This window comes from Ictidomys tridecemlineatus, chromosome 11 (assembly GCF_052094955.1).
Source record: "Ictidomys tridecemlineatus isolate mIctTri1 chromosome 11, mIctTri1.hap1, whole genome shotgun sequence".
Taxonomy (NCBI): Eukaryota; Metazoa; Chordata; class Mammalia; order Rodentia; family Sciuridae; genus Ictidomys; species Ictidomys tridecemlineatus.
This window is the reverse complement of record NC_135487.1, coordinates 128077141-128090384: the sequence shown is the minus strand read 5'-3', so window position 1 is coordinate 128090384 and position 13244 is coordinate 128077141. Positions and strand designations below refer to the sequence as shown.

General features: G+C 47.9%; 1 protein-coding gene across 17 annotated transcripts in view; it reads right to left on the bottom strand.

Annotated features, from left to right (window-relative positions):
- Tpm3 (tropomyosin 3) overlaps positions 1–10697 on the bottom strand; it is a 33017-nt gene extending 22320 nt beyond the window's left edge. For 4 of the 17 annotated variants that reach the window (XM_013361130.4, XM_005331290.5, XM_005331289.5 and 1 more), the window contains exon 1: positions 902–1144. In XM_013361130.4, coding sequence (XP_013216584.2) covers positions 902–1033 — 132 coding nt within the window. In that variant the 5' untranslated portion in view covers positions 1034–1144. Of the gene's footprint in view, positions 1–901; positions 1146–6837; positions 6964–7639; positions 7937–10681 lie in introns of those variants that run through there. The other 13 variants (XM_078027507.1, XM_078027508.1, XM_078027506.1 and 10 more) reach the window with 12 other exon arrangements.
- Between the last annotated feature and the right edge of the window lie 2547 nt (positions 10698–13244).

Sequence of the window (13244 nt, the reverse complement as noted above, 5' to 3'; positions counted from 1 at the left end):
CAGAACTACCTTGAGATTGGCACGGACCTCTGATTCGCTGCCATACACTCCCTTATCAGTTCTTCTTGGAAGAAATGTTCTTAACTAGTTCAGCCTGCACTGATCAAATTCAGCAGCGAAGGTCTCAATCTAGCAGACGTTCCTGCCTTTCAGGTCTTTATGAGTAGGGCCAGGGAAGTTGGCTGGACGCTACACTTGCACACTGATGTAGGGAGAGAAATACCATCATTTCCCTCCCGCTTCATGACAAACGTGTGTGGAGGTCCCGGTAAGAGGAAAGGGCCCTAGGCCACAGGATGGGAGGCGGTGCAGTGGCCTCAAGCTCCTCCAGCGAGGGAGGGCACCGCGCTTCCTCCGAGCCGACTGCTGCCTCATTTCCTGAGTAGGAGGGGGAGCGGAAAAGCAGCCAGCAGGCCGAGCCGAGGGCTTTCCGGCGGTTCCCACCCCCAGCCCGCACCCTTTCTCGGGAGGTTAGGCCCAGCCCTCCCGGACCAGAGGAGCGCCCACTCCCTCTTACTCCTTGGGCCGGAAACCTCAAGAGAGACCAAAGTCCCCCCACCCTTCGCGGGGAAGTGGGGGAGGGAGAGGCCGCTGAGCCCCTCCCCCGGCCGCGCCCGACGGCGAGGGACAGAATGAATGAGCTGCAAGGAGGAAAGACCACTCCCCGGGCCCCGCGAGGCTCGGTTCCTTCAAAGGTCAAGCCTGCTCGCCGGAGCGCTCCATTCCCCGCTGGCTCGCTGGCTGTCCCGTCGGAGCCGAGCTCCACCCATCCTCCGGGCTCAACTTCACTTCTGGGCCTCCTTGGCCCGCAAAGGACCGCGCATCACAGCCAAAGGCGCCCTATGCGGGGTCCCGGCTGCGCCGGTGCCTGGACCTCCCTCGTGCGCCTCGCTCTCGGTACCTGTTCCCGGGCCCGCCTTTCTCCCTCAACTTCCCGCTGGAGGCGCTCAGCCCTCTCCTCGGCATCATCCGCTTGCTGCTGCAGAACCTGGATCTTGCGCTTCACCGCCTCGACGGTGGTGATCCCGGCCATGGTGCCCACCCAGCGGCTTCTCGTTATCTGCCTTCTGCCTCCTCTCGGCGCTGCAGCCGCTTCTCACCCCTACTTCCGCCTGCTACGCCCTGAAATACCGGAACTCACCCACCCGCCCGGATGTGACGCCACCGCTGCGGCGCCCTCCCTCTGCCAGGCAGGCGGGAAGGCTGTCCACTGGAGGGAGAGCCGGACCGGGCGAGGGGCGGAGCCTCGCAGTCGCCCTGGGCGACCACTCCCCGCCGGCCTTTCCCTGGATTAGTAAAGAGGGGCGGGGTTGGGAAGAGGGAGGGTTACCATGGTAACTGGGGGTCGCTGCGTGGTCTAGCCTTTCTGGCCAGGCAGGCTGCCCACAATGGTTGGCCCATTTACAAGTGTCATGTTGCCCCTCCACTCCCGAAGTTGACCTCGCAATGCCTGTTCGCCACCGCTTACCCATGAGGGCACCCTGTATCCTCTCCACAATTGAAACATCCTACAGTCTCTGCTTCCACCCATCCCAGGACAGGTTCTAAGAAAAGCCTAAAAGACTTTCTGGGTCTCATCTTTCAAAGAGTTTTCCACTACAGCTTCCTACCAAAATTTGCTCAGGTAGGTTCTCTCCATTTCCTGGAAATCAATGAAGGAAACTATTGGGGTGGAAGAGACAGACAAGTTGATCAAGTCCTCATTCTATTTAGCATCGATTGTTAACTTAAATATTCTATTTAAAATACCAATGTTTCCCCTATTTGAGAGTCAGCATGCACCATTAACCTGGTCGTGATGGCCCAGACCTGTAAAATCCCAGCAACGAGGCAGGAGGATCCCAAGTTTGAGGCCTGCCTGGGCAACCTAAAGAGACCCTGTCTTAAAATTTAAAAAATAACAATTGTAAAGCACCCCTGGGTTCAATCCCCAATATCCCCCTTTACCCCCACCTGGCAAAATATATATATATACCATTAATTGACTTACCAGCCCCTTCAAGTTTTGGAATGACTCAGGACTTGGTAATTTAATGATCACTTACAGTCCTTTCTGCAGATATGCCCCCATTCTATCAGGAAGGAATTCTTATTGCAGATTCCTGTCACTAGATCCTTTGTGCAACAGCAAGATAGAGGTGCCTGGAAAACTACTGTGGAATTGAACCTCCATTCTATTATGACTTTCACCAATTTCACTGCCTCTACTGCATGAGGTATCCCAAGGAACTAGATCCTGCTCCTACAGACACTGCTATGCAGGATTTCTGGAAATACAATAATAAACTTGAGCCAGGCTCTATGGCAAACCATTGTAAACCCAGCAACTGGGGAGGTTGAGGCAGGAGGATCACAAGTTTGAGGGCAGCCTGGGCAACTTAGAGAAACCAGTCTCAAAGAAGCTAAAAAGGGATGGGGAAACCAGGATTGGTGGCACATGCCTGAAATCCCAGCAGTTTAGGAGACTAAGACGGTTCAAAGCCAGGGCTGGGGATGTGGCTCAAGCAGTAGCGCGCTCGCCTGGCATGTGTTCGGCCCGGGTTCTATCCTCAGCACCACATACAAACGAAGATGTTGTGTTCACCCAGAACTAAAAAATAAATATTAAAAATTCTCTCTCTCTCTCTCTCTCTCTCTCTCTCTCTCTCTCTCTCTCTCTCTCTCCTCTCTCACTCTCTTTAAAAAAAAAAAGAGAGAGAGAGAGAGTTCAAAGCCAGCCTCAGCAACTTGGGGGGAACTAAGCAACCCAGTGAGACCTTATCTCTAAATAAAATACAAAATAGGGCTGGGGATGTGGCTCAGTGGTAAGTGCCCCTGGGTTTAACCTCCAATACCAAAAGAAAAAAGGTAGAAAAAAAGAGAGAGACTTGAGGTAAATTTTTCTTCCCTTGCTGGAACTGGGAATCAAAACCAGAGTCTTCACACACTAGACAAATGATTTATCACTGAGTTACATTCCCAGCCCAGCCAGACTTGAAAATTTTATTTTCCCCTCTATTTCTTTGTATTCCTTCATCCTTCTCAGTAAGTAATAATGATAAATTTCTCCTTTGGTGCAGCTCTTTTCCCCTACAGAATTAGCATACAGAATAGGACTTAGAATCAAGAATCTTAACCCTTAAATTGGAAAGACAATTGTTGAGTAATATCTGGGTCTGATTCTAAAGATGCTCCCTCCAGAGAATCTGCCTTCCTCTCTCTTTTTGAAATACTAAATAATGACCTTATTCAAAAGAAAAAAACTTGGACCAACAATAAATTTTCTTGGTAGGGTACTTTGATTTCTCCCACAGTAACTGCAAAGGAAGAGCAGACACTTGATGGCCTAATTTTTCCAGCTGGCTTTAAAGAAATCTCATCCCAAGGTGGGTGGAAGTGAGATTTTCTTATCTGGACACTGATCAGCAGGGGGCACTATTGCACCTCTCTGGGCCCCAGTGAAGAAGCTGAAGCCCTTATCCTAGACAACCCAAAGGAGTGTTGAGAGCGCCACTGCATTCCTGAGGCTGGTGGACTTGAACAGATAATCTCATCTTGATCCAGGGAAACAGATGGGCTGACTCCTGATAGCCTTTAGGATCATGATGGATAGGCAGCAAGGGGCCCAGTGCTATTGTTTTCCTGGTGACAAACAATATATCAACAAGTTTATATGTCCAGGTCTGTTCCTTCTCCCCCCGTCTCTCCCAATGCCTATTCCTAAAAAAGGATGTTATGACTCTGTGTCCTAACCATTGTACTCCTCTTACCCGTTTCTCCCTAAACATCTTCTGATTTCATCTCAGATGAAGAGGGCCTTAGGCATGGTTGCACAACAGTATAAATGTATATGTAGTGTCGCTGTGTACTTAAAAGATGGTTAAAGTGGCAAATTTTATGTATTTATATTTTGCCACAATTTTTAAAACAATATTAGACAATCTTGGAGAAGTACAAAAAATAAAGTTTGGATTGACCTTTGCCATATCCTTGCCTTTCTTTGTTCAAGCAGTCCTAGCAAATCCTAGACTTTCACAAAGGCTTCTCAGATAACCAGTTCTGCCTGTGTAAACATGCAGCTATTCACTTCCTCATCCCTCTCCTCCCTGTCCACCTACAACAAGGTAATATGTCCTGTTTACTTATTTATTAATCAGAAGAATAGAGCTTCCTTTGTATTGGACAAAGCACCCTTCACACAAAGATGTATATATATTATGCTGCAGATGATGCTGACCCTTGCGCGCGCGCTCTCTCTCTCTCTCTCTCTCTCTCTCTCTCTCTCTCTCTCTCTCTCTCTCTTTTTTGGGGGGGTTACCAGGGATTGAACTCAGGGGCACTCAACCACTGAGTCACATCCCCAGTCCTAATTTTTTTTTTTTTTTTGGATTTTATTTAGAGATAGGGTCTCACTGAGTTGTGTAGCGCCTCAAAGTTGCTGAGGCTGGCTTTGAACTTGCATTCCTCCTGTCTCAGCCTCCTGAGCTGCTGAGATTACAGGCATGTGTCACCATGCCTGGCCCTTACTCTCTTTTTAAACCTTGCTACTCTTCCTTATTTGGTACTTTTCCAATTCCTATAAACAATAACTTGCTTTCCTTTTTTTTGACTTTTTTTTTTTTTTTTTGGTATCAGGGATTGAACCCGGAGTGCTCAACCACTGAGCCACATCCCTAGCTGTTATTATTTTTTATTTTGAGACACTAAATTGCTTAGAGCCTCCCTAAGTTGCTGAGACTAGTTTTGAACTTGTGATTCTCCTGCCTCAGCCTTCTGAGCTGCTGGGATTACAGGTGTACACCACCATGCCTGGTTGTATAAAACATTTTAAGACAAACTGGGTGTGCCAATGCACAACTGTAATCCCAGCTACTCTGGAGATTGAGGCAAGAGGATCTCAAGTTTGAGGCCAGCTTTGGCCACTTAGCAAGACACTATCTCAAAAAGAAAAAAAAAAAAGTTAAAGGATTGGGGATGTAGCTCAGTGGTAAAGCACCCCTGTGTTCAATCGCAAGTATCAAAATAAATAAATAAAATAAATAAACAATTCAACAGACAGAATTCAGCCCCAAGAAATTCCTTTATCTTCCCGGTGATAGATTTATTATCTATAGCCTCCCTCACTTTCCCTCTTCCAAGATCTGATATTAGACTCCTTTTTCTTGCTTGTGGAACACACCTCCTCGAGCCTGCAAATATTTTAGCTTAAGGACCTCCCTGGGAAGTTGTTTTCTAGCATCTCACAAAACTATGCTAACCTGACATTGTGCTAGTTTGTGAAGACGTCTATCCTCTTGTCCATATACTGGAACCAGAGAGATTCATCCATCCATACCTGGGACCTAAGCTTGGCAACTCCAACAAGCCGTCTATCGCTCACCCTGGGGGTAACCTGTGGGGTTTTGTTTGCTTGCTTGTTTGTTTGCAGTTTTCCAAGAAGTGAGAATTCTCTTTTACAAAGAGCTGGACATGGTGGCACACACCTATAATCCCAGCAACTTCAGAGACTGAGGCCAGGTATAGCAATTTAATGAGACCAAAATAAATAAAAGGGCTGGGAATGTAGCTCAGTGGTAGAATGCCCCTGTACCACTAGGTTCAATCCCCAGTATCACAGGTGGTAGGGAGATAATTCCTGTGGGCTGGGTTTATAGCCCAGGTGGAAGGTTTTGGGTTCAATCCCCAGTTCCCCAAAAAATATTTCTATGGTACTTTTCTTCCAAAAAATTTCCTATCTGGTCTATTATCTTTGCAGCAAACTTTAAAATTGAAGATGAAAGAAAATAGGTGGTTACAGGATAATATGAAGTGGTTAAAAAAAAAGGTAATTTACTTCCTTTTCAAATGTGAACAATCAGCCCTACAGAAACAATAATTTAATCAAGAACAGAGTAAGGTCTGGTGGTGATAACTTTACCTCCTAACATTCCTTAGTTTCTATTAAAGTCCACTCTAGGGACCTCTGAATTGCCCTACGAGCAGTACTTCCTACGGTATCTGAGGCATAAGGGCAGGTGTCCACATTGGCCAAGACGAATAGACCCATATAGGGCCAGGGTCAATGTGACCTCCATTTCCCATTGTGAAATCCAAGCTGGCTTTGTTGGGCAGTTGAGATATGAGAGTTTCTCTATTAATACACACATCTACATGCCTAGCCTTGTACACAAAAGCTAAGAATGTGGCATGGGGTGGGAGGTAGGATACATGATAGCAGTCTGGATTGGGAGTCCAATCCCTTTGTCCAAGTCCTGGAAAAGATAATTAAGTTCCCCAGCTCGGGGTAGATAAAATAAAAACGAGACATCTACATGAATGTCTTTCTCTCTCTCTCTCTCTCTCTCTATATATATATATATATATATATATATATATCTTTTTCTATCTCTCTTTCTTTCCTTGGACAGGGGATTGAACCCAGGGTATTTAACCACTGAGCCACATCCTCATCCCTTTTTATATTTTATTGCAAGACAGGGTGTCTTGGTAAGTTGCCCAGACTGGCCTTGAACTTGCAATCCTCTTGCTTTAGCTTCCCAAGTTGCTGGGATTACAGGCATGCACCACTGCACTGGGCCTTTCTTTCTTTTTTTTTTCTTTCAACCCATTTTCTCATGTGTACTGGGCAAGTACTCTACCACTGAGCTACATCCCCAACCCCAACATGTCTTTGAGAAAGAAAATATATGCCATTATGAGGATTTACTGGCATGTGATTAAATGCAAAAATGTGTATAGATATATATGTCTATGTTCCATGAGCCCACAAGTATGTATACATCAGAGTGTGTTGGAATATATTAATATGAAGATGTCTGTGTGTAGATGAAACACATCCTCCATCTCTCTCATACTCACATCAGCTGCTTTCTTCTCTGCTAGCTCCAGCTTCTCCTGGGCATCCTTTAAGGCTTCAGAATACTTGTCCAGCTCATCCTCTGTCCCTTTCAGCTTCTTCTGCATAGCTGCTAATTCATCCTCCAGCTACAGGAGTCCAGAGAGTCACACACAAAGAGGGTAGGATTGAGATCTGGATCATGCATGATCATGCAGACTCGGACTCTGATAGACCCTGAGTCCACCCTCCAGGTTACCCTCCCCAAAGACAGACACATTTTCTCTCCAACCACCTTCATCCCACTGCTCCAGGAGTAATGCTGTGGCTTGATCTGGGACCCTAAAGTCTCTGATCCTAAGATCAACAAATCATCCTGGGTTTTCATCCAAGACCCTTAGATGGTAAATATCCAAGAGTGTAGAAAGATACCTGTGACACTATTTAAGAGAAAAGAGGTGGTTCATGTTAAACTCTTACCTTTTCCTCTAGAAGTCAGGTTCTTCCAAAATGTGGTCCACTAATCCAGCAGTCACACTGTGGCACCAAAGAGGCCACTGACTTTGCCACAGTTACACAGGCATTCGAGGACCCTAGATGTCCTCTACTGTCCATTGAGGCTGGGGAGTCCCTCCCGCCAAAGGAGGAGCTGGCACCAGTGGTCACTGCCTTTCCCATGAAACCCCTTCCCTCTCCCCCTCCTTCCCTCTCTCCCTCCTTCCCCAGCAGGTGAGGTAGCTCAGTGGTCACTGCCTTTCCCATGAACCCCCTTCCCTCTCCTGCTCCGGTTCCCCAGCAGGTGAGATGGCCCAGTGCCGCGCCTACCTGCTTACTCCTTTCCTCGGCCTGCTTCTGCTCCGCTTCAGCCTGCTCTGCCCGGTCCAGAGCATTCTCCTTGTCCAACTTCAGCATCTGCATTTTTTTCTTGATGGCCTCCATCATGAGCAGTGGCTGTTGGTGGGATTACCTGTGAACAATGGAGAACTAGAGACTAGGACAAGAAAGGAGGAGCAACGAGGGGTCCCCAGACTTGAGCCTTTATCTCTGCTTAGGGCTCCACCTCTTATTCCCAATATGGTCTTTCCAACTCCCTCCACCCCCATCAGTATTCTCCCGGGGGAACACAGGGTGAGACACTTTGATGGACTGACATCACCACCAACAACAACCACCAAAAAAAAAAAAAAAAAAAGCAAGGGGGAACAGCTGAGGCTGATTTTAGACAATGGAAAGTGGGGGAGGGGAAAGGCTCTCCCTGACCCTGAAACTTTCCACTCTTTCTGGGTGATTTAAAAATGCAGGGACAGGGGCTGGAGATGTGGCTCAAGCGGTAGCGCGCTCGATCCTCAGCACCACATACAAATAAAGATGTTGTGTCTGCCGAGAACTGAAAAATAAACATAAAAAAAATGCAGGGACAGGGGAGGGGAGAACACAGAGAAGAACACTTTGGCAATTCTAGAATGGCAGTATTCATCCTGAGGGGCCTAGTTACCCTTCAGTTCCCTCCATGCTCTCCCCTAGACTGTGTTGGATACAGATCCAACTCTACTGGTTGAGTTTCATCTTTTGATTCCTGGTATTCAGGGAACTTGGACAACAGTGAAGAGGGGAGGTCACTCATGATCCTTGACAATTCCCCCAGATCTCCAGATCAAATTGCTCTGCTATTTTGGGAGTCTCTAATTGGCAGGGAGACATTGTTCCTCTCCCCTAGAGGCATAGGAATAGAGTAAGAGGGTAGGATTGAGATCTGGAAGGCCACCCCAGAGCCTGAGTGAGGTGGGGAGAGAAATAGGGAGGATCAGAGTAATCCAGACAAGATAATGCCAAGATAATGCATCTGTTTTTTCCGAAGAAGTGACCTTTTTTTTATTTGATGTTGTATATTTATTTTATTTTTATGTGGTGCTGAGGATCAAACCCAGTGCCTCGCACACTTTACCGCTGAGCCATAACCCCAGCCCCCACCCCCAAGTGATCTTAACTAGAACTTTTGCGTCCATACATACCAGGGTCTCTGTGGCTCTTTGCTCTTCACGGTGTCTCTTCAACACCCAATCCATTGCCTACCACACCTTTATAATCATCACCAACCCCCTGGTGGGTTTCCAAGTCATGTTCGTTTTCCACTTGGAGCCTTGTTATTGGCAGGTGGCAATTGATCCCCATATACTGGCATCATACACCCAAGAATATGCCAGAGGAGAGGTGGGCAGTGTTCAAGGTGACCAGAGAAGAATAAATGGCTTGAATTAGTCATAATGTCAAAGATAGTTAGTATTAATGCTAAGCCTCAGCCATGTGGGAACTGGACAACGGGCAGAGCGGAGCTGGAGTTCACTCATGAAAGCTTCCAGGCACAGAATAGTATAGTAGACTACTACTGGTAGACCAGCAGCTAGACCATCAGCTGACCTGAAGGAAAGCAGAGAAACCAAAGACCCCTACTGTGGAGAGGAGCCAGGGAAAAGAATCAAGGAACCAGAGTCCCAGGGAGAGGAAGCAGAGGATGGCGGGGAGGGGGCAAAAGAAGAAAAATACAGGACAAAAAAGAAAGATGATCCCTTCTAGTGAAAGGGGGCAAGATATGGAGAGATTTGATTCCCAATTCCAGCTCTCTTCCTCTCCCACACCAGTCCTTCAGGTTAAGATTGAAATCCACCTGGGTTGCATCTACTGCTCTTTGGGGAGCGGGGTAGCCCTGAAGAGAAGAGGTTCAGTAAAAAAGAGGAGTCCCAGAGCCCTAGAGGTCGAGATAGAGGTGTGAGTGATGCTGAATTGCCTGCTGCTATAAGAATATGTTTGACATTTAGTTGGTTTCTAATTAAACAACCCAATATCAAACATATCACACAGAAGCAGGTAGGAAGGCATGGTGGTGCATGCCTTAAATCCCATCTACTTGGAGGGCTGAAGTAGGAGGATCACAAGTTCAAGGCCAACCTTAGCAACTTGGTGAGACTCTGTCTCAAAATAAAAATAAAAAGAGGGTTGGGGGGCTGGGGATGTGGCTCAAACAGTAGCGTGCTCGTCTGGCGTGCGTGCGGCCCGGGTTCGATCCTCAGCACCACATACAAACAACGATGTTGTGTCTGCCACTAACTAAAAAATAAATATTAAAAAAATTCTCTTTCTCTCTCTCTTTCTCTCTCTCCCTCTATCACTCTCTCTAAAAAAAAAAAATTAAAAAATAAATGCATTTAAAAAAAAAAAAGAGGGCTGGGGATGTAACACAGTGTGCACAAGGCCCCAGGTTCAATCCCCAGCACCACAAACAAACAAAAATGATAAGTAAATATAAAGGGCTGGGGATGTAGCTCAGTATTAAAGTGCCCCTGATTTCAATCCTTAGTACCAAAAAACAAAACAAGAAAACCCCTAAACAAACAAACAAACAAAAACAAAACCCAAACACAAGCAGGAGAGCTTTGGTGATCACCAGCCTTTCTCCTCACTTCAAAGAAAGGTCAGGGCAGAGACAACTGGATCCAATCACATCTAGATGGCGAGCCATCTTCTGGAAGGGCACTGACCCCTGCTTTGCACCTCCCAGAACAGCCAGCCCTTGCTCATCTGTCCTTCGTGCCCTCCCGGCCACAGCCCCGCTCCCACCAGTGCCTGGCCTTTTCTGGATCACGCTGGCCTAAAGCAGAAAGAATACCAGGCAGGACTCCACATCCGGGCACCTATCTCATTCCCCAAAGCTCCCACACGAAGCTTGTCTCCCCTTTATGTCCCGGCCCCAGCCTAGAGGATCAGCAATGTCAGCAGCTTTGCCACCAGCTGTCTTGGATGCCATTCCAGCTGGCTGGAGGCTTTCTGGGGGTGGGGTGGGAGGGCTTGTATGTCCATGTCCTGCTTTACCTTTTCAACAGAACTCCTAACCTTTCCAGATCTCACCCACGAAGGAAGTTGCCGGGGTCCTCTCAGTAGGCACCATCTTGGTACCTCCTGCTACAGATGAGAACATATGATAGTCAGGAAACTCCAAAGTGCCGGGCTTCTTCTTTCCTCCATCTTGTCCCTTCTCACCTTTCCCCCCATGACCTCCAGGCATACTCCTTAAAGTCACCCTTGGAGGACCAGAACAGAAGAGTGAGCTGTCTCACCAGCGAGCTCCAGTGGGGATGCAGGAGGGAAGGCCCAGATCCCTGCTGCCGGGCAGAACTGAAAGGAAAGCTTTCACTCAGGATAGAGACAGGGAGCCCAGTGGCCTTCTCTGCTGGGGCTTTTTACCACAAGAACTCCTGGGCGGGCTTCTCCAGGGGTCTTCCCTCCAGGGTCCGGGCTTCTTCCCTTCTTTCTCTCTTGAAGAGAGTCAGATCTGTTGTATGTCAGGTGGTAGGCAGGCGCTTTCTCCACTTCGGCCGGCCGAAAGGGGCCTGAGTTATAGCTACACTGCGGGGTGGGGAGGTTGGGTGGAAGTGGGGCGGGTGGGAGAAAGGCTCTCTGCTTTAGCCCCCAGGCCTGTTCCATGTGTCCTTGTTCCCATTGCCATTAGTCCCTACACTCCCCTGGCCACACACCAATTCCACAATGACCTTGATCTTGATCGATAGCTTGTCCCAAGCCCCAGTCAATTCCTATTGTGCAGCTCTAGCCTTCCAGGGAGAGACTAATGATGAGCACACAGGCCCCAGTGGAGGCCCTGGTGGGTGGTCTTACATCTTTGTTCATTTGTGACTCCCAAAGTGTAAGTGTGATTTTCATTTTTCTTGCCCTTCCTCCTTACCCTTAACCCCCCTAGGTTCTAGCCCCTTCTCTGAGGAACTTGTTCTCACTGGGAAACCAAAGGCTGGAGGGAGGGAGGCTGGAAAAGAAACTAGCAAGACTTGGAAGGACTTTGGTGTTTGGGGAACTGGGGGGACAGAAGCAGACTGGGAATATTGGCTCTCTTAGAAGGAGACTTTGGATGTCATAACTAGGCAAAAACGTCACATGGCCTCTGATAAAATTCCTCTGGCTCTCCTGGAAGTGCTTCCTATGTGGTTACTTCAAACAGGACTGAGCCCTTCTGGGCCGCAGGATCTGGCCAAGGCATCAACTATAGCGGAAAGAGAGGCCGGATGGGTACCTCGTGTGATGTGATGAGAGCCGACAGGATAGGCTGAGAGGATCGGGGAGGACGGGCTCCGTGGGGGGCCGATCTGCCAATACTGGAGCCAGCCTGGCACTGACAAGCCCTGCGGTAAGAGGCCAAGGTCAGGGATCATGTCAGAGGGGATGGGACATTCTGTGGGTCCAAACGAACAGAAAAAGAAGCACAGAAAAATAGAAGAGGTGGTGAGGAAGTTGCGTTGAAATAGGGAAATCTAGGTCATAGAGCAGAAGCAAGAAGGGGGAAAGTCTCATTAGAGGCAGAAAACCTCAGGGTGGGTTACCATTTGTGGGACATTGGTTGTGAATCTCTGCCAGGTGCTTCATTTCATCCCCACAGCAACCCAATGAAGTAGACATTATCTCCATCTTACACATAAGGAACCGTAACCCAGAAAATCAAAGTGACTTGCATGAGGTCCCACAGCTGGTGACAGAACAAGGATTGGAACCCAGACCCACTCAGTATTACAGCCTGTTCTCTTCATTACAAGCCGCATAACTTGGTGAATAAGAAGCTAAAGGTGTCCTGGGAACTGGGCATGGTGGCACACGCCTATAATCCCAGCAACTCGAGAGGCTGAGGCAGGAGGATGGAGGCCAGCCTCAGAAACTTAACAAGGCATCAGGCAACTTAGCAAGACCCTGTCTTAAAATAAGAATAAACATAAAAAGGGATGGAGATGTGGCTCAGTGCTTAAGTGCCTGGTTCAATCCCCTGAACAAACAAACAAACAACAAAAACAACAACAACACAAATGAACTGGGAGACAGATAAGAGGGAAGAGGGAAGATGAACGAAGTAATAAAGGCAAGACAGCAGACCTTTAGGCAAGACAGCAGACCTTTGGGAAATCGAGGGCAGGAAACAGGAGGCAGCTTCAGGTTTGTGGTCAACTGCAGGTCCCATGTGCATGGTTTTGACTCCTATTAAATACACCTTGTATCCGTCATTACTGTTCATGACCCTCACCCCTCGGCACAGCCTGTGAGCTCCACATTTTGTTTGGCAGAAGGACGCATGCATGAGTGGCTACCGACTAAAATGGAGGTTTAGGAAGCAGAGGTGATGGGGCTGGACATGGAAGAATGAGGAGGACAGAGAGAGAGGGATGAGCATGGGATGAAAAATGACCTGTGAAGTGAACAGGGGGCTGGCCAGAGGCCCACAAACAGGGACCTAGGTAATGGAGAAATCTGAGGGAAAACATGAGGGTACCTACTGTGTGCCAAGCACTAGTGGGCTTGCTCTCACTATTTGATTGATCTTCAAACGTGTGCTGAGTAGCTGGGTGCGGTGGCGCATGCCTATAATCCCAGCAGGTAGGGA